This window comes from Diadema antillarum, unplaced genomic scaffold, assembly GCF_040938485.1.
Source record: "Diadema antillarum isolate AM-2024a unplaced genomic scaffold, OU_Dant_1.0 seq00000754_RagTag, whole genome shotgun sequence".
In the NCBI taxonomy this organism is placed as follows: Eukaryota; Metazoa; Echinodermata; class Echinoidea; order Diadematoida; family Diadematidae; genus Diadema; species Diadema antillarum.
The window spans coordinates 74,185-101,293 of NW_027271647.1; the positions used below are offsets into that span (position 1 = coordinate 74,185).

The 27,109-nt window shown below is 37.3% G+C and overlaps 1 protein-coding gene across 1 annotated transcript in view; it reads left to right on the forward strand.

Annotated features, from left to right (window-relative positions):
- Window positions 1-8,330: 8,330 nt before the first annotated feature.
- LOC139738539 (toll-like receptor 13) overlaps window positions 8,331-27,109 on the forward strand; it is a 42,675-nt gene continuing 23,896 nt past the window's right edge. Inside the window, exon 1 of the mRNA XM_071649161.1 lies at window positions 8,331-8,494. Within this exon, the coding sequence (XP_071505262.1) occupies window positions 8,331-8,494 (164 nt within the window). The remainder of the gene's footprint in view (window positions 8,495-27,109) is intronic.

Consider the following 27,109-nt stretch of genomic DNA (forward strand, 5'->3'; position numbering starts at 1 on the left):
GGTGTGCCCACACGCTATTAATTTTGTATATGTTTGCTTTCAATTGTAGTCCAAATCTATAACAAAGGTAAACACAAATTTATTGATACTAATTTAATTTGACCCCTTAGTCTAAAATATAATTGTATGAGTATAAGCCAGTTTGTATTTTCATTAGGGACCTTACCTGGGCCACTGTTATGATGTCGTCTCAGAAAGCTGTAATTAACCTTTGCTTATCCTAGAAGCATCAAATTTCGCTACGCTTTTTTTGATACTATGGCAGATATAAATTGTAAACAATGTAATGCACTTGCCACAACACCAAACTCAAAAGAATATCGACAGTATGGTATAGCAACTGTTTGTTGACGAAAAGTGAACTGAAAACCTCTTTCAAGAGGTTGACAATGATAACATAACGATATCACATTTTATCTGTCACATCGTTAGGGGATTATTAATCCTTCTTCCTTCAACTCAAAGGCGATGCATTATAGTGTTCATAGTGGAAACTAGGTAAGGGACATTCTTAATAGACGTTTTCTTGTTTCATCACAGACGTTAGTATTTTTCCTTTTCTCCTGTATTTGGCTTACAAACCTCAAAAATATCACTAGAATATTTCACCTTACTTCCAAAGGAAAAAGCTTCATTCAAGGGGAAATTCAGCCCAAATGTATAAATTTATTCGCTGATAAGAAAGAAAATCATACGGGCTCCACAAAAATGAGAAGGTTGTGACATTTTGAAGTTTCGCTAGTTCTTCAGTAAACAGTTTTTGAATGGTCATTATGAATCTGCAAATGGCAAAATGAGCATGTCATCCCCTCACAACTTGCCATAACATTTGAACATAATATTTTGAAATTTCCAGTTTTTCATTCAAACATAATTATGCCCCAGGCTTAAATCCGGGTATATATGTAACTGAACACTATTCCGAAGGTATATAATCGACCACGAATAGCATTATGTTTCAGATTTCAATGCCAGAAACATTAAATTTTCGTTATTTTTTGTACACGATCAATGGAAAATGGAGAGGTTATGACATGGTTAGCTCACTCATTTGCATATTCTTATCCACTGTACAAAAACCTTATTGCAGAAATTGGCAAAAATTCAAAAAGGCAGTTAAGTAAGGGTGCAATTAAACATAATTAAGGGTTCAAGTGTGTCCTGCCATTGTTTCAAATTGGGTGCAAATTATTTGAACCTTTACTTCTTAGCGTATAAGCCTCAAATTTCACAGGCTCAAAAGCAAACGTAGTGACATGCATTAAAAACGGAGTCGGCATTATAACATTGAACTGAATTTCTCCTTCATTTGGTATTCAATGTCCTCAATCAGTGCATAGTATCGACTGTGTCGCTTGCGACACCTGAAACCGGGGTTGGGAAAGTCATTATTGTGTAAACAGATGGCACCTCCAATCAGATATCCGTCCGGTCTTGCCAGTACCACGGCCGTGGTCTGGAACTTGTAGGCTCCATGAACATGACTGAGACTAAAGATCCTAAACAGGATATTCGGAGTGTTTACAATCCATCCGGTCTTCCCATCTTGCTGTAAGAAAAAAAAAATAGAGTAAAAATGATATTAAAGTTAACTTACCATGCACTGGAGCAATGTACGCACAAAATGAACGTCTCTGATCAAAATTATAAAATCAACATTGTTTCTAGATTGCGCAAATTACCTAGAACAATGTATGTATACGAGGGCCATCTAGTGTGGAATAATGAAAGATCGATTCCCAATTGTAGTAGTTGAAATTATGTAAAACGTCCCGTATAACGTCTCTGATGTAAACATCTTTGCTTATCAGTATTTAATGGGTTTGATTTTTACAAGACATTAGCATTATATTTGGATTGAGGAACCTATGTGCTATGTCATCCCCTCACTACTTGCCATAACATTTGAACATAATATTTTGAAATTTCCAGTTTTTCATTCAAACATAATTATGCCCCAGGCTTAAATCCGGGTATATATGTAACTGAACACTATTCCGAAGGTATATAATCGACCACGAATAGCATTATGTTTCAGATTTCAATGCCAGAAACATTAAATTTTCGTTATTTTTTGTACACGATCAATGGAAAATGGAGAGGTTATGACATGGTTACCTCACTCATTTGCATATTCTTATCCACTGTACAAAAACCTTATTTGCAGAAATTGGCAAAAATTCAAAAAGGCAGTTAAGTAAGGGTGCAATTAAACATAATTAAGGGTTCAAGTGTGTCCTGCCATTGTTTCAAATTGGGTGCAAATTATTTGAACCTTTACTTCTTAGCGTATAAGCCTCAAATTTCACAGGCTCAAAAGCAAACGTAGTGACGTGCATTAAAAACGGAGTCGGCATTATAACATTGAACTGAATTTCTCCTTCATTTGGTATTCAATGTCCTCAATCAGTGCATAGTATCGACTGTGTCGCTTGCGACACCTGAAACCGGGGTTGGGAAAGTCATTATTGTGTAAACAGATGGCACCTCCAATCAGATATCCGTCCGGTCTTGCCAGTACCACGGCCGTGGTCTGGAACTTGTAGGCTCCATGAACATGACTGAGACTAAAGATCCTAAACAGGATATTCGGAGTGTTTACAATCCATCCGGTCTTCCCATCTTGCTGTAAGAAAAAAAAAATAGAGTAAAAATGATATTAAAGTTAACTTACCATGCACTGGAGCAATGTACGCACAAAATGAACGTCTCTGATCAAAATTATAAAATCAACATTGTTTCTAGATTGCGCAAATTACCTAGAACAATGTATGTATACGAGGGCCATCTACTGTGGAATAATGAAAGATCGATTCCCAATTGTAGTAGTTGAAAATATGTAAAACGTCCCGTATAACGTCTCTGACGTAAACATCTTTGCTTATCAGTATTTAATGGGTTTGATTTTTACAAGACATTAGCATTAAAGTGTATATTTGGATTGAGGAACCTATGTGCTATGTCATCCCCTCACTACTTGCCATAACATTTGAACATAATATTTTGAAATTTCCAGTTTTTCATTCAAACATAATTATGCCCCAGGCTTAAATCCGGGTATATATGTAACTGAACACTATTCCGAAGGTATATAATCGACCACGAATAGCATTATGTTTCAGATTTCAATGCCAGAAACATTAAATTTTCGTTATTTTTTGTACACGATCAATGGAAAATGGAGAGGTTATGACATGGTTAGCTCACTCATTTGCATATTCTTATCCACTGTACAAAAACCTTATTTGCAGAAATTGGCAAAAATTCAAAAAGGCAGTTAAGTAAGGGTGCAATTAAACATAATTAAGGGTTCAAGTGTGTCCTGCCATTGTTTCAAATTGGGTGCAAATTATTTGAACCTTTACTTCTTAGCGTATAAGCCTCAAATTTCACAGGCTCAAAAGCAAACGTAGTGACGTGCATTAAAAACGGAGTCGGCATTATAACATTGAACTGAATTTCTCCTTCATTTGGTATTCAATGTCCTCAATCAGTGCATAGTATCGACTGTGTCGCTTGCGACACCTGAAACCGGGGTTGGGAAAGTCATTATTGTGTAAACAGATGGCACCTCCAATCAGATATCCGTCCGGTCTTGCCAGTACCACGGCCGTGGTCTGGAACTTGTAGGCTCCATGAACATGACTGAGACTAAAGATCCTAAACAGGATATTCGGAGTGTTTACAATCCATCCGGTCTTCCCATCTTGCTGTAAGAAAAAAAAAATAGAGTAAAAATGATATTAAAGTTAACTTACCATGCACTGGAGCAATGTACGCACAAAATGAACGTCTCTGATCAAAATTATAAAATCAACATTGTTTCTAGATTGCGCAAATTACCTAGAACAATGTATGTATACGAGGACCATCTACTGTGGAATAATGAAAGATCGACTCCCAATTGTAGTAGTTGAAAATATGTAAAACGTCCCGTATAACGTCTCTGACGTAAACATCTTTGCTTATCAGTACTTAATGGGTTTGATTTTTACAAGATATTAGCATTATATTTGGATTGAGGAACCTATGTGCTTCAAACGTAGGCACCAATTCGCCATGATGGGTCATTAATATTGGTTTGAGAACAGATCTTATTTGTTCAGAGAACGTCCCTGACCTAATCCTGTTTTTCTTACATTTCTGCTTCTCTCACAAAAAAATATGTAATTCAAAGTGACTATTACATTATAATTATAGACTACTGACCTATTACTAGTCATAAAACACAGTTTCTGTCTAGGCAATGTGTTTAAACTTGCTCAATCAACAGAAAACCTTAAATTTGAAACTCTTCTACATATTTTCAACATCTTTCAGGAAGCTTCATTTTTGTTAATATTATAACACGCCCGTGTAAACTTTGTTCTTCTTGTTCCTATAATACTAACCGCACCCATCCAGACCTAATTTTACTTTAATGTTCTCATAATTTGTAGAATGGATGTCTTTATTTCATGAAACAGTAATTATCAGAGACGTTTTTCATTTTGCTCAGAGACGTGCGGTCTTTGATCTTCATGTAGAATCTTACATATTTACTGTCCATCCTTCTTTAATTTATTTATAATCCAAAGGTTAAAATACATAATTTCACAGATGATACTAATTGGCAAATCTACGGAATGATAACTGTTATAAATCGACACAAACACCAGGAAAGTTTTTGTTATTACTCACATTTTCAGGATTTGTGGGCATTTCCGTTGTTGAATTATGCCGACTCGATTCCAAGATGGCGCGTCAGTGCGTACTATAAGCGCGCGAATAAAGTATCATGCAGTGTGTACGTGTCAGATGAGGGAATATCCCTTTAGAGATTTTCAATCAGAGACATTCGCTTTGATCAGAGACGTTTGCCAATTTGGATTTTCAACCAGAACTCATTTTTATGGACAGTATGTTGCTCTTGTTGCCAATCATCATAATCGCCTGGCTCACACTGACGTACTGATCACCAGTTTTTATCTCAAGCATAATCAACTTTCATTAATGACACCATTAACCAATCGAACATCTCTGATGGTTATTCAGTATAATTTGCTTTAATGAGCCACCACACGATTACTTTGTACAGCTCACTCACAAATTTTGATGGAATGGTAGTATGGATAATACGCTAAATAAATATGGCCTTACATGTTTTCATATTCATCCTGGAGTTTTTGCGTCAAGGAAAAGATAATTCATTCAGAGACGTTCTTTTTCAGACATGAGTGAATTCAAAAGTTCCTGATAAGATGAATAATAAACACGTTCATGGCAGAAGTACTTGATTAAATAGTTGGAGCATGTGGGCTTACTCACAAGAAAAAACAAAGCTGTAGAATTGGATAAGAACAAAAATTGCGACGTCTGATTCTGGGATTTTTTCATAAAATATGTATTTTTGTCAATTTGTTCAGCTTTAAGGCATTATTTTTTAAGGAAATGCGGTAACAACAATACAAAGTGTATATTTTCTGAAAGGCACAACCCTCCCCTACCAAATGATACATAAAACTATGAAAAACACCCACAGGTGACAATTTTACAAGGGTTTGAATATCGCAAAGCCCGAAAATGGCCAATTGTACATCGTTCAACGTTTTCATCCATATATATATATATATATATATATTTATATATATATATATATATATATATATATATATATATATATATATTGCTTGATTGTAGGGCTGAATCATGGAGGGATTGTAAATATCTTTCTTTTTCATCAGGTAAAGGTTGCTCTACTCTTGAATAAAAGGGTTTTCTTTAAACAATCCTGTGCAAAACTGCTTCACTGCAATCACATATACATTGTACGTGATCTTGTGCCGAGTAGGCATACGTCATTAAATTCTAGTGTTTGTTGATGTTGTTGTTGTGCTTTTCCCATGAAAAGTACACTCGCTATAATTCCACTGCTCAGTTCAACCAATACAAAGACAGAAATTGAGGGAGATAGTGAGAAAGTGATCGAGAGCTATGGATAGGCAAATTTCCGGAGAGCGTTATTTTCTTGGAATTTATTGTAACGTTTCAAGGCACATTCCTTCATCTCGTCACATTGCATTTACACAACCGATGTATACAGTAGCTCTATCCCCCACCCCTTTTTTTCCAAGTCTGTTTTTAGGAGCGTACTGTGTAGTCCAAGCAAGCGAGTCATCGAGTCAACTCTCGCGAGTGTCATAACATGTAGAACAGACAAAACACGTGAATGGCCAACACAGCAATTTACTATGCCCGTCACTTTGAGCTAATTCTGACATTACATTATCCTAAATTTAGTGAGGCAGCCTCTGGATTTGTTGAAGTTCGATATGATTCCGACATTTGGATCCGTCATGCATGCACAAATTTATAGGATTATCGCGACATTCTGGCCGGCTGCCCTAAAGCCCCGGTCACACAGCACTCCACGTCCAAATCACATACAAAAAGTTATGAAAATCTGGTGGACGTGGTCGTAAGTGGTAATTTTTTGGTCAATTTTGGTTTGGCCGTGGTTTGTACGGGGTATGGCCGTTGGCGGCTGTTCCATTGCTGAAGCACTGCCTAAGCACGGCTAACCACGTCCAGCCATGTGTGTGTACGCGGAAAAATCTATTTGCCAGCGATAAGCCGCTAAACACGCTATTTCCCGTGATACCAACGCGTAACACGTGTCAGATGACCGTGCTCCTGCCCGTGACAGATCGCTAAACTTTCGCGTCTTTACCGCGTCTCCCCAAGTTTTAAGCACTGCCGGAACACGGATTATCACGTGTGTTTCACGTGTGTTGCACGTCTTTACCACGTGTGCCGCCCGTGGTTGTCCGCGGAATAAAATTTTGGGCAGTTGAAAACTTTTTGTCGCGTCCGACGCCGTTCAGATTTTCCCCCGCGTCCTGCAACGTCTATAAATCGACCGTAGATCGTCTTATAAACTCGACATCAACGCGATCAACATCGTCTGCTTCACGGGAGACCACTTTATGACGTGTTTTGGCCGTGATTAAGCCGTAAAGCGCTGTGCCTGTGTGACCGGGGTTTAAGCTGCTCATTCTGCAGCATGAATGGACTCGTGTGTTATATGCATTGATTTGATACAGCGCAGCGGCGCATGCAATCCCTGATATAGAAGGGCAACGACTGACGCGAACATCAGGGATGTCAAGTTCAAAAACAAAATATGAGTGAGATTGTCATGACTCGGCATCTCGGCATGCGAATGTGCGCACGAGCGAGGATGTGGGAGGGGTTTTTCCCCCCTGTGGCCTCCCACGGTAGGGAGCTTTTTCAATTTTTAGCTCTTAATGGTGCGATCAGGTGCATACTTAAGTGACTATTTTTTTACTTATTTTGAAAGACAAAAGGGAAATATACCTTCATTTTCAACTATCACTTTAATCTTTTGAGCTATGCTCATTATTATAGGCCCAAGTTGCAGACTTGGCCCGATGCGTGAGAAAAATGGGTGTCATGCGTGAGATCGTGAGATTGCCCCTAAATGCTTGAGTCTCACGCAGAATGCGTGAGACTTGGTAGCTCTGGAACATGTCCAAGTAAAGTAGACATTTAGTCATCCTAAACAGTCTGAGTACAATGACACCCGATTTGAGAGCAAACTCAATGACTTACCCGAGCTGCACAGGACCTTGCACTTGTGCTAAAATACGATAAAATACAGCAACCGCAGCTTTCATTTGGGCCTTATCATGGCGAAATAGGCAAGCACCCGTGAATACAATCATCATGAACCCTACCGCGCCACGCTCTCTTTGAGCAATCAGCTGGGCGCTCGTGTGTGTATTATGTGTGCATTGTAGTGTACTGTGTGTCGATGTCCACATAAGATGATAGAGCGTTCGCGGCACCCTATTATCTGCTGTATCCCATTGTCTCTGCTGGCGAATAACTGGGTGATGTACTAAGCAGGAGTCCAGCGCAATCGCTGCATGTTGTTGTTTGTTCTTTGTTTTTTTGTGCCGCTCTCGACGTCGACACGGAGGAGGAGCGCGGCCGAAACCCGGCCGACCGAATAGAAGAGACCCCCCTACTGCCGACGGCACCGGTCTGGGGGGACCGGAGCCGACGGCTTCGGAGGAGATAGCTCTACAAAAAAAACAGCTCTCTCTATTACTTATAAAAGATATATATACATACACGTAATAGTTCATTGACATGTATTCACTTCAATTCAGCATAGATCTACAACTATCTTTTTTATCAACAGCAACATTTTCAGGCTGACCTGTTAAAGGGACGTTTTGTATAGACGCCAACAACCCATTGTCTACGGCTTGTATTACATAATCCGCAAAGACGTCACGAGGTGCCCGGGCGCGAGAACCTTCACCATGAATTCCCTATTTCTGGCAAGGATAATCGCAATCCTTCTCCCCTGCGCCTGTAGCCCTGCGTCTGTGAGTCAAGACTCCCGCTCATTGACCAGAGAATCCGCCAGTCATCCATCCAATTATCCCTGCACGTTCTGGCACGAAGGCCAGCAGTTTGTGGCAAGGTGTGGCAATCGCTGCCTTCGGGAAGTTCCGTCTTATCTACCACCAGATGTAACGATTCTTGATCTGACTCTCAACAAACTAGAAGCCCTTACCAATACGTCATTCCTTGATTTACATGCAGTAACGAAATTATAATTGTTGAGAAACCGGCTGAAGCATATTATAAAGGAAACTTTTTATCCACTTCAAAGCCTCGAACAGATAATGTTGGGTTACAACAATCTCATCAACCTAGATGCAGACATGTTTTCAATGAATCCGAACCTCTTTTTTGTCGTTTTTTCACATAATAATCTCGCCTCAACCCCCCTTACATTACTGAACCAGCTTCCCTCCACTTCAAAGGTGAGCTTCGACGCAAATTCAGGGAACCAATTTTACCTCACAGGACGTCTCCTTACGAGGATCTATAAATTTTACCTCGCGGGGAATAACATCAAAAGAATTAGCGTAGGTGACTTTACACCGTTAACAAACATCTACCGACTTAAGATGTATAAAAACATAACACATATTCCGTATGGCGTGTTTCAGCGTTTGAAGCATGTAGTTGGTCTTGAACTGGACAGAAACAACATAGAAAACTTGACGTTAGATTCATTTCTTGGCATGGATTCACTGGAGTATCTGAACCTTCAAAGCAGCAAGATATTGTCCGGATCCGCGGTTTCCGATTCAACACCTCTCTCCAAGTTCCTCCCTTAGTAAACAGAATATCGTCTCTATCATCAGGAGTGTTTTATAGATTCAGTATTTCATTGTCACTACATCTTAGATCATGTAGAATAAGAAGTTTACAAAATCGCACATTTGAAGGTTTACAGTCCCTACAAATACTGGACCTGGGCGGGACTTTCCTGAATACTATCGCGGAACCAGCGCTGCAACATGTTCCAAATCTGCAGAAGCTGGTATTGTCCAACAATAAGCTTTTTCGGTTGGACTTTCAACTTTCGGCAAAGCTCGAACATTTGACCTTGTTAGATTTATCATTGAATCAAATTGAGCAGATTCCTCGAAGTTTTTTTCGGGTTTGCCACCCAAGGACCTTAGACATGTAAAGAAATCACATATTTTCGTTATCATCCGCTCCATTTTCCTTTCTGTCGAACTTGACCTATCTCATGTTAACGTCAAACCCCATTAGCCAAATACTCTCCAACGCTTTTAAAGGCTTGGACAATCTGGAACGCTTAGATTTGAATTATCTGGGATTTCGCACTGGTTCAATGGCCCCATTTAAATATCTTAAGAGGTTGTCATTTCTTGATCTTTCCCATAACAGATTTGGAATAGGAGGTCAGTCATTTGACGGGCTAACCTTACTTCAGAAACTGAACTTAAACGACTGTGAGCTCACTGGATACAAACTGGTAATAAATACTGGTCCAGTACTGGCTATATTGTCCCATCTCGAAGTACTTCACTTGGACAGAAACCCCCTCAGCACTCTATATCCAGGTACTTTCGATGGTCTCTTCAGGTTGACAGAATTGCATCTAACAAACTGCGGACTCACTAGCTTTCCCGAGCAATTATTCGCCAATATATCGTCTCTCGAGAAGTTATTCCTTGATAAGAACAATATCATTTCTGTTACTTTTGAACACTTTCAGTATTTAACTTCTCTGCGCTATTTGCACTTGGGTACAAATAAATTGAGCGGAAACGTTAATAAGAATTTGTTCAGGCAAAACAAGAAATTCTTCATGGGCTCTTTATATCAAAATGCTTTCACAGGCCTAGAAGAAAACACCTTTCTTCCAATGAAATATTTTGATATTTCTCAGAATCATCTTTCCTGTACTTGCAAACTTTCTTGGTTTAGAAAATTCCTTGGTCAAGGCAATCAGACCTTATCAAACCCCGAGACAAGTGTTTGTTCCCTGCGATTTGTCTCTGAATTCGTTGGAAAATCAATTTTGGAATTTAACCCTGATCTGGCGTGTGGGCCAAACCTGACCGTTTACATTTCTGCAAGTGTGCTGATCTTATTTTTCATTACTAGATCAGTTCCGGCTTGGCGAAACCGATGGTGGCTGAAATACAAGTGCTTTCATTTGAAGCTTCTTATTATTGGATACTATGAGTTAGAGGACGCACACGAGCACCAGGATTTCCGTTACGACCAAAATATTATCTACCCGGATGAAGATGATAGTTGGGGGCCTAAGGGCTCAAAATGGGTTGTTTGGTTCAGATTCTTCCAAAAGCACCAAATTTGGCTCATAGGCCCCTTGTACCATACTCTTTCGATTTTTGATGGGCGCCAAGACCAAAAACCCTTGGGGCCGCCATATTGGTGAAATCCAATATGGCCGCCATCTGGGTTAAAGGTCAACTGCAGTTATACATTGAAAAGGTTGATTAATGTTATGAATCCCATGTATAAGATTTTACGGGGTTAGAAAATGTGACTCTAAATATCATTTCTGCAATTCAAGGTCACTATCATCTCTCAAGGTCACTTTCAAGGTCAAATAAGGGTCAAATCAGGCATTTTGGGCATTTTTCGAAATGGCGTCTGTGAGCATTCAACTGCAATTCACTGGTACCCCTATTTTGTCCCATTTGTCATCTCTTCCATACTCCTTCAAGGTCAATTAGGGCCAAGAGCGGTTCCATCCCCCTACATATCAATAATGATTATGACAAATAAATGAAAAATATTATATTAAAGATATATATATACACATATATATATTATATATATATATTGACATCTTTGAGCACAGAAACGGGCTTCCATCGGTTTCGTTTTCTTTTCTCATTTTCTTTGCTCAAAGTTTTTACTATTTATCAATTGTTTCTAGTCAGTTTTTCCTTTCTTTGTTTCAATATATACATATATATACATGCTTAAATACGGCCGCCATCCTATTCCAAGGTGCCGAATCAGGATGTAACGGCAAAGAGGTTAATAAACACGCCTAATCTTATTTTGTCTTCGTTTTTCCTTCTGACGAGATAGCTGGATAGCTGAAGCCCGTATGCAACTGGCTGGTCAGTTGTATGTACTTGGGGTGGACCACTTTACCGGTTTATGCCTCTTGAGTTTTCAGATAACGGAATGCCGATTCGGGATCTTTTCATGTGTATGGGTTTGTGATTCTTTCACATAAGGGACTTCCACTTTTTATATCCAAGTGATGAGGTGCAAAGTGTTGTGCCTCTACTAGAGGGGACGGTAACGAATGACAACTCACACCATTGCTCAGCTAGACTTGAGATAAGTGGGATTCGAACCCGCGCCGGAACACACGTCTTTAGACCGCAAGCCATACGCTACCGACTGAGCCACCTCGTCACCTTTCATGGTCAATTATATAACTTTCCAGCTGGCAAGCGATATGATTCTCCTCCTGCTGAAATTGGTGTATGCCTGCTCTCTCTTGACAAGACAGCGTCTGCTTATTCAGTGAAGGAAGCAATGGCCGAAGCTTCCAGGGAATCGAATTTCTCAATCCAGGTCAGACCAGTATTCTAGGGGCACTTAACTAAATTCGATCATTAAAGTCCTTTAATGACAGTATCTTATCAGAGTAGGTGAAGACAATTCAGCTGAAGGTTTTTTCTTATCTTTTTTATTCTCTTTTTATCAAACGAAACCGTTTCTTTACTGAAAGCGCAAATGACTAGGGAAACTGAACACCTATTGATGTTGTATGGGATACTGATCCTGAAGAAAATAATCTTAACGTTTTTGCGTCGCAACACTGTGCAGTCCTCTGACAAGAGATGGTGATGGCACCACTCAAATCTCAAATTATGATTGGAAGAGCGTAGCGGCTTCCTAAAATTTAAGATTGAAAAATAAAGAACTGCCCTCATTTATCAGCGCACAGATATCCAAAAATAAATGGGACGGACAACTCATCCTGAGCACCTGATTCGAGACGGAAATATCCAACAGGGAATGTGACGTCACTATGATGTCATTATATGAAATCACATTTTCATTCATATCTCATTAATGGAATGGAATTTCTCAATGAAATATACGTCTCATATAGTTCAAGTTAAAGGGACTGTACAGTACTGGTTGACATGGTTGAGGTAGGGATTCATGTTTTGAACATTCCTAAGTAAGATAATGAAAAGCCTCTTATGAAATATGAAAGAGCATGTAATTTTAAGAAGGATTCAACGTGTATTTGATGAAAATTGGTTTTCAAATGGCTGAGATATCCAAAAAAGTGCTAATAATAAAAGGCGACATGCCACAACTTTATTAGGATCTCTTTGTTTCACCTTGTTTTTGGATATCTCAGCCATTTCAAAACCGATTTTCATCGAATAAACTTTTGATGCCCCTTAGAACTGCATTTCCCCTTACATCTCATAGAGTGGTTTCTCAATATCTCGCAAAATGTTAAAAGCTAAATCTACACCTCGACCAGAACTGTACACACCCTTTAAGCTCTTTAATTCTACTCATATTCTCAAAATTCATCTCTACGCTTAAAACGTACGCGTACGCGCATGTTGAAATGTTGACATGCTCCAATCAAGCTCAAAATATTTTTGCACACATTTTAACAGATCATTTGAAGCATTTTTCAAAAAATTGAAAAAAAAATGGACGGAGGCGTACGCGCGCGCGCACATACGCACGCACAGCTCACATGCAATAGAAATTTCCCGTTTTTTAACACGGATCGAATGTCTGAAATGTCAAGAAATAATTCTACCAAGTTTCAAGTCAATCCGACTCAATAAGACGTCATACGGGCCCGTCAAATTTGAAAATCCGCGCGCGCGTCAATGGCGATAATACAGTGCAACTATGCCAAAAAAACGCCAATTTTAAAGCCGATCTTATTCGTTCCCCCATTTTTTTTTACATATTCTGAAAGCTGATGAGTTGTTTGGGTTGACGATGCCGGAAAAAATCATGAAAAGATATCAAACTTCTTAATAAAATACAAAAATTCAAATTCAAAATGACGTCATCAAATTTCAAGTTCACTCGAGCGTATCTCACGTATCCTTTGTCGATTTTCACCCAGATTTCAGTATGTTAATTGTAGCTTATTAACTGCTCTTACATAAATGTGTTATTTTACTTTGATTGGATGACGGCATCACCTCGCAAAAATGGATTGAAAGTAACCTTGTCAAATTTGACCAGTTTACGTGCTATCTCTATTGAAGTGCAGTTTTTCTGGAAATGAAAATTGATATGACTATCTTTTTCGAGCCCTAGCTCACTTATCCTCGAGTGAATTTCTCCCAGATTTTAATATGTTGTAGCTGAGACTTTGGTCTATCGTCAATATACCCTTTATTTTTTCTTACGACGTCGGGATCACGTCCAAAAACTTGGTTAAAATTGGCACTTGGCTTTGATGTAGCGTCATTTTGCTTAATACACAGAGCCTATGGGGGATGAAATAGCTCAGTGGATAGCGCATCCGACTTTTAATCTATAGGTCCCAGGTTCGAGGCTCACCCCTGCTTTTTGCTGTTAAAAAAAAAAAACACCTTTTTTTTTTCTTTTTCTTTAGTTAGTCTTATTCTCCCTCCCTAACTTTATCTTTTTCTGATTTTTTTATGCTTCTCCTTCAAATTTCTATACAATACCTTAACTTTTTCTTTATTTTTCTTTCTTTCTTCCACTTTCTGTGCAATAGATCAACAACAATGGCTATCAACCCCATATTTTGCACATGTTTAGTTCATGTCACGAACATCTTTTCATAAGATAACAATTACTTCCTCCGACACCATCTTGGGTAGGTAAATGAGGGTCAAAAGTCAAAAGTGTTTAATCCTGTATCTTGGTAAATACACGTCCTACATTTACCTTTCCCACATTTTGCACACGTAAAGAACATGTTGCAAGAATCTTTTCTTATGCTTCTCCTTCAAATTTCTATAAAATAACATAATTTTTTTCTTTATTTTTCTTTCTTTCTACTACTTTCTGTGCAAAAGATGAACAACAACAATAGCTATCAATCCCATATTTTGCACATGTTTAGTACATGTCACGTACATTATTTCATAAAATAACAACTACTTGATCGGACACCATCTTGGGTATGTAAATTAGGGTCAAAGGTCATAAATGTTTCATCCTGTATCTTGGTGAATACATGTCCTATCTTTCCCATATTTTGCACACGCAAAGACTATGTTACAAGAATCATTTCATAAAATAATCACTTTTTGCTCAGATGCCATCTTGGCTGTGTAAAGTGGGGTCAAAGGTCAAATATACTTCATTCTGTAATCTCATTAGTGTATATGGTATCACCGTCATATTTTGCACACACATGGACCTCGATAGATGGATCATTTTGTTAAATAACGACGCTTTGGTCGGACGCCATTTTGGCTGTGCAAATGAGGTATTATCTCTATGGGAGTACATTTTTTCTGGAAATGAAAAATGACATGACTGTCTTTATCGGGCACTAGCTAATTTTCCCTTCAGTAAATTTCTCCCAAATTTTAATATGTTGTAGATGGAACTTTGGGCTATCGTTCATGTGATTGATATTTTTATTGGAAGTCGGGATTACGTCCAAAGACCTGGTTGAAATTCACGCTTAGCTTCAATGTCGGGAGATATGTCTTTCTTTGCAATAGCTCAAGAAAAACACGCCCTTTCACCCCCACATTTTGCACATGTTTAGTCCATGTCAAGTTCATCTTTTCATGAAATAACAACTAATTCATCAGACACTGTCTTTTCTAGTGAAATTAGGGTCAAAGGTCATAACATTTATTTCCGAATATATAGGATCACCTAATATGTCAGTGTTGACAAAGTCCAAGTCTAGTTCGTACTTGAAATTTTCGCGAATTTCGCGAAGAGCCAAGTTCGCGAACGTCATGATATATTGAATGCAAGTGGCAATGAAGAAAAAAAAACATGCCGCTAATATTTTTGGTCTTTCAGTATTCCCTGTGCGATCTTTTGTGTATATATCTTTGGGTAGAGCATTGAAGAAAAAAAAAATATCCACCATGATAATTTGATATTCTTTGATAAATGTTCCACTTTTTGCAAATGTTAAAGCTGAAGAAGTGTCTTCCAAAAATACCGCGGATTTAAAATTGTCATAAGTGAACGAGAATAATGGAGATTAATAATATAAAGGACTTCCCTACTTTTACGCAAAAAAAGTAAACTGGTTGATGCCTTTGGAGCATGACTTTGGAGCATGCATTAGATGGGCTTCCAAGCCCCTATAATATACATGTGATTATGTCAACTTATTCATGTACTTTGCACGAATTAAAGAAATTACTAGTTGAGAACGTAACATATGAGGGATAACGCATGAAACTCACCTTTTCCGGCAAATATATATATGTATATATATATATAAACAGATGTAAAGAATATATAAATGAATGATTTTGTGGAAATAAATGTACATCATTTATGTTTCTTAATATCAGATAGAATGTAAGGGTGATGCAAATTAATTGCAGTCTAGGTTCTCCACACACACATAAGTATTTTCGAAGTATACTCCGGGCAATATATATATTAGGTTTGTGTATTTGTATTTAATGTCAGCAAGTTTAAAGGGGGGTCATGGACATATTGTTTCTCTTTATTTTGGTCCTACGTTGCATCCGTGCTCCTCATCTTTACACTCTGTTCAGAATTTGGGACCTACGCTCAACAAGCTCGCTTTTAAGTAGGTTCCGTCATATTTCTTTAGCGTTATACATAGAACCAAACGTACGATGATTGACCACTATATGTTTTATATTCTTACATTAATTTACTGTACATCCAAGCCGGATATTATGATTCACTATGTTTTTATTATATTTGCTGTACATTCCTTCATTGAGAAGTATGAAAATAAATTGAAATTGAAATTGAAATATAAATCAACTTAAGCTTACACGCAATGTAAAAAGAGATAAAACAGATTTTGATTTTTGTCTTTGCTAAGTATTGTTCCACAGTCCACATTTTAAAAAATAAAAGCAGTATAAAACTTAACAAAGATAAGGAATTTACATAGGAGCATTTCTTGTGGTGCATGAACTCAGACAAGCTGATTTGAAATGAATTTTACCTGAAATTACAGTCTTGAAGCATGACAAATTATGAAAATGGAAAACACATACGCCAAGAATATGACAGGAGAAAAAATGTTTAAATGGACGTCGCTTACGTTGAGATACAAAAGGGTGACATGGTCACGTGAGCAAGCTATGCATAAACAATAAAAGCAAAGCCAGGTCTAGGCCCTATATGTACATAGAAAACCAAGCAAGAATTAACGCCTAGGCAAATCGCCACATATCATGCATATAGAAAAATGAATTCAAGTTTATGCTTAAATGAATTAGAAGAAGTGATTGGATTATTTCTCTGTCCACGCCATTAGAAAAAAAAAAAGTTGTTGATGTGGAAATTATTCCTTCATAGCAGATACAGTCCGGACAGAAGAAAGACGAAAATTCGTAGGATAATGATAAATATATTTCACTATTCTTAATCGAACAGCCATAGAATCATACCAGGGACATTACCTTTGTTTTACTGATACATAATTAAGCGTAAATGATCCAATAGTGAAATATAGCAAATTTTGAATCTTTACTATTCTACTATTTTCCTGGAAAAACAAAATAAAGCGATGATGTCCAAGAAATGTTGAAAAATTCATTATCCGCATTACCGGGTGAGTTGGCTCAGTAGGTAGCGCGGTTGCCTCCGACCCTAGCATTCGGGTTCGAGCCCGAGTCTGGACTGACCAATGTTGTGTGTAATCATACTGTCCCCTCTAGCTATATAGAGGCACAGCACTCTGTCCCTCGGATAGGATATAAAATGGAGGTCCCGTGTATGATCGAGTCACGACTCATGCACGTAAAAGATCCCGCTTCATGCATTCATCGCAAAGAGAAGGGTGTTTAACCCGGTGAAGTGGTCCCGCCTCACAGGCAACTGGACCCCATGGAAGACCCGATTAGCATAGTTGAAAATGGGCTATCCAGCCATCTTCTCAGATGGAAATAAACAAACAAACAAACAAACAAACACTTTGTTGTATCAGAAACATAGAATTCAACGTTATTTTACACTAAATTCCCCATGCCAGAAACTCGTAACCTACAGTAGGCAAAGAGAGGGTGGGATAAGCTGCATGTAAATTGTGCGTGGAAAGTACTGCTTAACTGCATGGTACACAACACCTACATTTCAAGAATAGTTTACGCAGAAACTCACCATGAACTTTGTGAACTCATAGCCGACATAATTATAGGGACCAAAAAATTTTGCGCATTAAACCTGCATCCAAATCCACACATTTTACAAATGAGTTACCCTTTGTAGCATTAATTGCATACGAAAAAACCATTAATTTTACTAAAGACTAATTTAAGGACAAGTCATTAATTAGCCACTATCCACTTGAACACAATTTTTTTTTCATTCGGCGTTGATTGTATGCACAAGAACTTGAAGGTTTCGATTAGAGTAGAATATGCATCATCAGAGGTATCATTAACAACGATCGAGAAGCTATAGTGTACCCATCAACCCAGGTCGTGATGCCAGTTGTATATGGTATCTATCTACTCTTATCAATTTCATATTCATGTCTTCGTAGGGCAAGCATAAACCAAAGAATAGGAACATCAAAAAAATAGTTAATCAGAAAATTAACCAATACATGCCGCTGGCATTCAGGAAATGCAAATATGCGTTAAGATACTTTACATAGTAGATTATTACACAAAAGAAGAACACACACTTTTTGCATACATGAATACCTATTACATTCTTTGGTAGTTATTCACAGTAATGTGCTGTGTTTTCCAAATGTAATCTTATATTAGAACCAGTAGATAAAGGTGTATTTTATGTGTCCAATAAGAATTAGATACATGCACACAGAAAAGGTCATCTTCAAGTCATCATTTAGTTTCTGACAAATGGATAATTGCAATTTCGACCAAATTTTGACATATCCTTGCGAACATAGAATATCGTGAATTTCACATTCAAGTTAAATTACATACTACATTGAAGGGGAGAGCTAGCAAATGATCCTGAGCTGGACAGTTCACATGCATAATGCAAATGTAGGCATGTAGACATAATTCGCTCGTCTTGAGATTCGAGTCAAGCTTGCAATATATAAGAAGTGATGGATGTTCCTGGAAGTTCGACGTCTATTGAATACGAAAGGAAGAGGCGACATGTACATTGTAAGTAACAGGAGAGGAGATGCATGGTAAATGGGAATTGTTCGTTCACGACATGCCCGATAAAATAGGCCTACCTTTTGCCTCAAAAAATTCTTCCCGATAGAAAAGTTCTGAATTGACTCAAATGAGAGCAAATTAGGTATATGATACAGATGTTAGCAATACAATTACATGCAAATGAAATATATTTCCAGCGGTCGACTTTCACCACATTTCCCCAGATTATGACAGTCATAATGTCATTCATTCCAACGAGGATTCTGTATGAACCAGGCCGTAATTTTTACCTTATGATGCCAGACACCGTCACAGAACATTGCAAATCAAAATATAGTAAGCGTGCGACTTGTGATCATGCAATGTACCTTAAAGCGAAGCAGCGAGATTCAAGTGGCATTGAGTGGAGGTGCTCCGTAAAGTGACATATTATACTACATTATATCTCGGTATCTAATGCTTTACCGTATTATTACTGTCAGTGGCTCACTGGGTAATATACAGCTTGTTACAGGATAATATACAGGGCATTGTTCTTCTCGTAAGGTAACTGCAGCATACAACTAGATGTAGAATCGTGTTATATATATATATATATATATATATATAGTGCATGAGACTGAATGCACTATAACAATATAAGCACCGACAAATTCTGAATTTGCCCCGAAGGCCAGTTATATTCAATGAGGCCGCAGGCCGAATTGAATATAATTGCCTGAGGGCAAATTCAGAATTTGGAGGTGCTTGGTACTTGTTATAGTGCAATAAGATGTCATGCACTATGTGTTATATAAAATAGCATACATACCCAGGCAAGATAAATTGAAAGAATACGAAAGCCTAGATCATTTTAGACTCTACACGTGTCTAGACAAGCAATAATACCAGTTTCTTTGAACCTGTGTCGACAAAATCCTGAAGATCCAGGTCTACGTTGTTATATCTAAAGTTTTCTAGGCCCTACGATAGGTTAGGTCTAACGGTTAGGGGCCCTGGCCTAACGATACTACTTAGATCTACGTCACTTACGAGCGACAGCAGAGTTAACCTGGCCCTATCGGTCTACCATGGATCTAACAGTAACACGTTAGACGCCCTACTTAGGCCCTACTGCACTGTGGGTCCAGGACCAGGACTAGATGATGTTTTGTAGGATTAGGGATCTACTGGATTTTAACACAAGGCTCGTGCCAGGCATCATTGAAGTCACCATTGCTGCACATGTGGATTCCGAGAGTGTGTTGTAAATGTCATAGTAAAAGTTCATAGCGTAGCGTGATCAAAGAGCGCTTAGCGTATACTGTACACACGCTGCCCATTTCCACGGCGCACGTCCGCGTAGAATGTACGGAGAAAGCGGCACACTTGAAATCTTGGGTTGACTTGCTCAATATCCGTCGGATTGATTCCTTTCTCAGAACAGTAGTCCAAAATTCGTAGGGCGTATTTGATGGGATCCTTTGTGTCCTTATTGTCTAAGATACTGTTTATATAGATCAGTCTCTCTAAAAGTAGCGAACCTGTTCATTTCAGCTTCCATGTTTAAATCTACCGCTAAAAGTACAGTCTAGTTCCACACAGATAAGTTGCTGGCATAGCCAGCGAGAATTGAGAATAACGATAATATCGAGCAAAGCGTAGAGGTTGTGGCGCAATCGCGTCGATAAGGTGCAGGATTCAGTACTCGATGATTGAAATGAGGGAGCAAAAACCGATATCAAATCGATAGTGGATTATCGTTGGCAATCGTTATATTTTGCGTGCACTATAACTTTTGTCATGCACTGCCGGCCTGTATCATAAGTATGTATGCTATTTTATATATATATGTATATTATATATATAGTGCATGAGGCTGAATGCACTATAACAATATAAGCACCGACAAATTATGATTAGGATAATTTATGAAGCTATTATTTTGCAAAATCTAAATATTTCTTTTTTCTTTAAATGTTTTGATAGATTGGAAATTTTGAAATAATATGTTATATTGATTTCATAAAGTAATTTTTTGTTGAATAACATTTCTACGCTGTTTTATATGGTTCAGTTTATTCTGAGTATCTGCTAATTTTGAAACCAATCATTGTCTCTTTGATTAAAAGTTATCTAATAGAACAGGAAAAAAAAATCCACTGTAGAAGAGTGAATTGATTTCACATCACGAGTTGTAATATTGACCCATGAACAGTGACTCTGGGTCCAGTTTACAGTTACAGTGCGGTTTCAATAGGTGATAACTTGTTTTGCTGGTTTTAAGCAGCAGTCACAAAGGCACATATAATCAAGATCCATTTCCTTTCTATGTATCCAACTACTTGAAAGATATATAAAGAATTTGTTATTTTTGTCGGTATTGCCCTTTTGCGCACCAAAAATTGGAAGATTCTCAGAATATACGACTGACTGCTCCAATCCCTGGTATCTGTATAAATATTGATTCGTAATGAATGAACGTCTGACAGTTTTTCAGTACTCTGTTTCAACTTTAACATCTGCATACATAACACATTCAACCTAATCTGATATAGAGTAATGAATAAAATTGAAAATGTGTTTTTGAATATTCTATGTATTTTGATCTTAATCTTGGCCAAAGGTTAATGACGTTGGGTCCACCAAGTTTTGGCAGGATCATCTAATCTACAAGGTTGTTGATTTATATTCTACTTTATTCTGGCCCACGGTCAATGACTAGCTCAACCAGATTTTGCAGGTACATTCAACTCAAGAAGTTATCTGCTGTTATTATTTAATTTCATCAGACGCAAATTTGTTTGTCTTTCCGCATAATACACGAAACCGCTTGCCATTGCATACGGCAAAGTTTCATTTTTCTTACGTAACCCCCTCTAAATGACAGAGTATTGAGACAACTCGGATTTTCACAGTATGCACTGCCCATTGTGTCTGTCCCTATTTCGTATCAATCAGTATACTTCCATTACAATTAAGTTCATCCAGGCTCAGATTGTCAAGACGTTTGGACGAGAGTGTTTTAGTGTTCTATTCCATCCTGGTATTTACAAACATCCTATTAGCCAAATATTGAATGACAAAGTAATGTGAACACGTCAGGTGTTATATTATATTTTGTCCTAGCCTACGGTTAATGACTCTTGGTCTTCCAGATTTTTACTGGAGAATTCAGCTCAGTGATGTTGTTTAATGCCACATAGCAACATTCCGACCCTAAGGCGACAACTTGATCGTCATTCCACATTATATACGAAGTTATGTGTATAGCCAGGTTCTGTTCCACTTCTTTTATGTGTCCCTCTATTAAGAGAGTGCAATGAAACAACTAATGCCTTTACAACGTATGAAGACAAGATGTTTGAAACTTAGATACAGTATGCATCACCTAGAATGTTCAGTGTTCCGTTTCATCTTTGGTATTTGGTAAACATCTATTTAGACAAATTGCATTTAATCTGACAGAATTTTTTTTCACTGAACGACAAGATGCTGTGTGTTCTTCTATTATTAGCCCACGATTAATGGACTGGCTCGACCAGGCTTTGCAGGTACATTCAACTCAGAAAGTCATCTACTTCTATTATTTCGATTCATCAGATAAAAACTCGATTATCATTCCCCATTATACACGAAACCGCCTGCCAATACATGCGGCAAGGTTTCATTCTTCTCATGAGCCCTTCTAAATGACAAAGTATTGAGACAATTCGGGTTTTCACAGTATGCACCTCCCATTGTGGCTGTCCCTATTTCGTATCAATCATTATAATTCCATTACAATTAAGTTTATCCATGCAGGCTCAGATTGTCAAAAGAGTGTCTTAGTGTTCTATACACGAAACCGCCTGCCGATACATGCGGCAAGGTTTTATTCTTCTCATGAGCCCTTCTAAATGACAAAGTATTGAGACAATTCGAGTTTTCACAGTATGCACCTCCCATTGTGGCTGTCCCTATTTCGTATCAATCATTATAATTCCATTACAATTAAGTTCATCCATGCAAGCTCAGATTGTCAAGAGAGTGTCTTAGTGTTCTATTCCATCTTGGTATTTACAAACATCCATTTAGCTAAATGTTGAACCACAAAGTAATGTGAACATGTCAGGTGTTATATTATCTTTTTTCTGGCCCGCGGTTAATGACTCTCGGTCCTCCACGTTTTCCAGGAGAATTCAACTCAGTACGTTGTTTAATGCCAACTAGCAACATTCCGATCCTAAGGCGACAACTCGATCGTCATTCCACATTATATACGATGTTATGTGTAGCCAGGTTCCATTCCACTTCTTTTATGTGTCCCTCTAAAGAGAGTGTAATGAAACAACTAGTGCCTTTACAACGTGTGAAGACAAGATGTTTAAGACTTGGATACAGTATGCATCAGTTAGAATGTTCAGTGTTCTGTTCCATCTATGGTATTAGGTAAACATCTATTTAGATAAACTGAATTTAATCTGAGAGATTTTTTTTTTCACTGACCGACAAGATACTGTGTGTACTTCTATTATTGGCCCACGGTCAATGACTGGCTCGACCAGGTTTTGCATTCAACTAACTAAGTCATCTATACTGCTATTATTTCAATTCATCAGACAAGAACTCGTTTGTCATTCCCATTTTGCACAAAACCGCCCGCCAGTGCATGCGGCATGGTTTCATTGTTCTCGTGAGCCCCTCTAAATGACAAAGTATTGAGACAACTCGGATTTTCACAGTATGCACTGCCCATTGTGGCTGTCCCTATTTCGTATCAATCATTATAATTCCATTACAATTAAGTTTATCCAGGCTCAGATTGTCAAGACATTTGAACGAGAGTGTCTTACTATTCTATTCCATCCTGGTAGACCTATTCACAAACATCCATTTAGCCAAATGTTGAACCACAAAGTAATGCGAACATGTCAGGTGTTATATTATTTTCCAGCCTACGGTTAATGACTCTTGGTCTTCCGGGTTTTCCTGGAGAATTCAACTCAGTACGTTGTTCAATGCCACATAGCAATATTCCAATCCTGAGGCGACAACTCGATCGTCATTCCACATTATATACGAATATACATCTGTATGTGCAGCCAGGTTCTGTTCCATTTCTTTTTTTGTGTGTGTGACCCTCTATTAAAAGAGGGTAATGAAACAACTAGCACTTTCACAGTGTTTAAAGACAGCATGTTTCTGCATGAATATGTCAGTGCGTTTATTTTATCCCTGGTGCTGCAAACACCGATTTGGTTTAACTGCCATAAATTTGATTTTTTTTTGAAAGATAATAAAAAATATGCACGGGAATTTTAGTCCAGTACGACGACCCTTGTCCAATGACTTTAAGCCCACCAAGTTTCTCTAAGTTCATTAACCGTATTAAGTTGTATACTGTTAGCTCCTTTGGTTTCGTAATAGCTCACAATAATTTCAGTACTTCACACAAGGCTATTTACTGCTAAATTCCATTTTTTTTGTACCTCTCCAGAGCTGAGATTGTTATACCAGCTGGATTTTTTTTTTTTAAATTTTGGTCAATACACCAATGTCACTGCTCCTGTCATCTTCTTGCTCAATCACTCTGGGTTCAATGAGACTCGTATGTATCGGGATTCTCTTCGCAATCACTTTGGTTTTTTTTTTCTCGTAAATATATAAAAAGTGATTATTTAGATAATATTTGCTGTATATAATTACCCATTTTGGTACCCCTGGCAGACTGCCAAATACTGTTGTAGGTTTTTCTTTTACCCATTAATTCTTCCCGCATATTCCAGACATTGTATATTTTTCTAGTTCTGTATACGGTGACTCTAGTTTCAAGTAAATAATTTAGACGCTTCACTCTTTATCACATACACTCAAGATGAATGCACACGCACGCACGCTCAGCGCACATGCACACACAGACACCTGCACTTGCACTCAAACCTCTTCCCACAACCCTTCAATTTCTACTCATACCCCCACACCGACAATGATCCCTCATGGTATGATCTTTGATGATCAAAGTTTGAATGACTCCGAAAGTACTTATTACACAACTGCCGAGTTTAATGCACTCATAAAACAAAATAAATTTCAATCATTTTTGGATTTGTTTAGTCTTCTTCACATCAATGCCAAAAGTTTAAATAAGAATTTTGATTCCATAGAATCATTTCTTTCCTCTTTACAAAATTTTCAATTTAGTATAATTGGCATATCAGAAACTTGGCTTAATACAAATTCACCACCAATGTTTAATTTAGAGCATTATCGAATGTATCGTTCTGATCGTTACTTAGGCAAGGGAGGTGGGGTTGCTTTCTACATTAGAAATAACATTGATATAAAAGTCAGGCATGACTTACATATCGAGGGTACGGAAGATATTTTTGTTGAAATTGTGAACAGTAAAGCAAAAAATATAATAATAGGTAATATATACAGGTCCCCAAGAAATAACATTGATTGTTTTCTAGAAAGTTTTGATCAAATTCTGAGTATTATTTCTCAGGAAAAGAAAGACACTTTTATAATGGGAGATTTTAATATTGATCTTTTAAATAATTCTGATAATCATACAATGCAGTTGCTAAGTTTATTAGCAACTTTCTCATTTCAACCACATATCAACAACCCAACAAGAATTTCTAGTACATCAAAAACTCTTATTGATAATATATTTTCAAATGTAATAAACACAGAATTTACAAATGGTATATTTTATTATGATATATCCGATCATTTACCTGTTTTTACCATCAACAATAGTTCTTTGAAAATAAAACAATATTTTGAAAATAAAAAATCTCAAATGTATTATAAGGAAACAGAAAGTAATATAAATTCTTTGATATTTGATTTAGCGCAGGAAGAATGGGACGATGTATTTGATGAAAGCAATGCTGATACTGCTTATGAAAAATTTATCAGCAGATTATTGTATTATTATCAGAGAAATATTCCTTTGGTTAAACGGAAACCTTTAAAGAAAAATAGACAACCCTGGATTACCAAAGGTATTATGCGGTCTATATCAACCCGTAATAAGTTATATAAGCAAGCAATAAAGAATCAAAGAAATAACTCATTTATGAAATACCGGAAATATAGAAATCAATTAACATCAGTAATAAGATTGTCCCGAAAATTGTATTATTCAACTAATATAGAAAAAAATAAGGATAATCTTTTTTCATTGTGGAAAACTGTCAATGCTCTTATGGGAAAGACGGTAAAAGAAACTACCAACTCTATCATCATTGACAATGAGGAAATTACTGATTTTACCACAATTGCCAATTCATTTAATGATTATTTTATAAATATTGGTCCTAGTTTAGCATCTAATATGAATTCATGTAATACACATTTTACTGATTATTTACCCAATCCTTGTGAAAATTCATTATTTCTCACGCCTACCAATGACCATGAAATAATCAATATTGTTCAGAATCTGAAAACAACTAAATCGAGTGGGCATGATGGTCTTAGTGTTCATTTATTGAAACAAATAATCTTTTACATTGCAAGCCCTCTAACTCACGTATTTAATATGTCTCTTTCAACAGGCATTTTTCCGAACTCATTCAAACTTGCAAAAGTTATTCCCATTCATAAAAAAGATGACTTTAAATTAATGAGTAATTATAGACCAATTTCATTATTACCAAGTATATCCAAAGTTCTTGAAAAAATTGTGTATAAAAGGTTATATCAGTTTTTACAAACCAATAATTTATTGATACCCAATCAATTTGGATTTAGAAGTGGATATTCTACTGACTATGCAATCGCTCACATGTATGATAAAATGATTGAAGCTTTTGCTGATAAAAAGCATGTTATAGGTATATACATGGATTTGTCGAAAGCATTCGACACCATCGACCATGAAGTATTGATACATAAACTTAATACGTATGGTATACGAGGTCACGCTCTGCTCTGGTTTATAAATTATTTGCAAAACCGTCAACAGTATGTTAGTTTTCAGTCTTATGAATCACACAAACTTGATATTAAATGTGGGGTACCTCAAGGCTCCATTTTAGGGCCTCTGTTGTTTAACATTTATATAAATGATATTATAGGTTCTTCTCCATCTTTGAATTTTATACTTTTTGCTGATGATACATCCATTATTACATCAGATTATGATATAGGGACACTTGTTAATCGTTTGAACACTGAATTATTGAATATATTGAATTGGTTTAAATCAAACAAGTTATCTTTGAATGTTAATAAGACAAATTTCGTTTATTTTAGAAAACCCTACTCACAGGATCTTAATGTCAACATATCAATTGATGGGTTTTCTCTTTGCGAGAAACAGGTTATTAGATTTTTAGGCATTACAATCGATTCTCATTTAACATGGAACGAACATATATCCTGTTTACAAAGGACCCTATCAAGAAATATTGGTGTACTCTGGAAGTTGAAAGATCTTTTATCAGAAC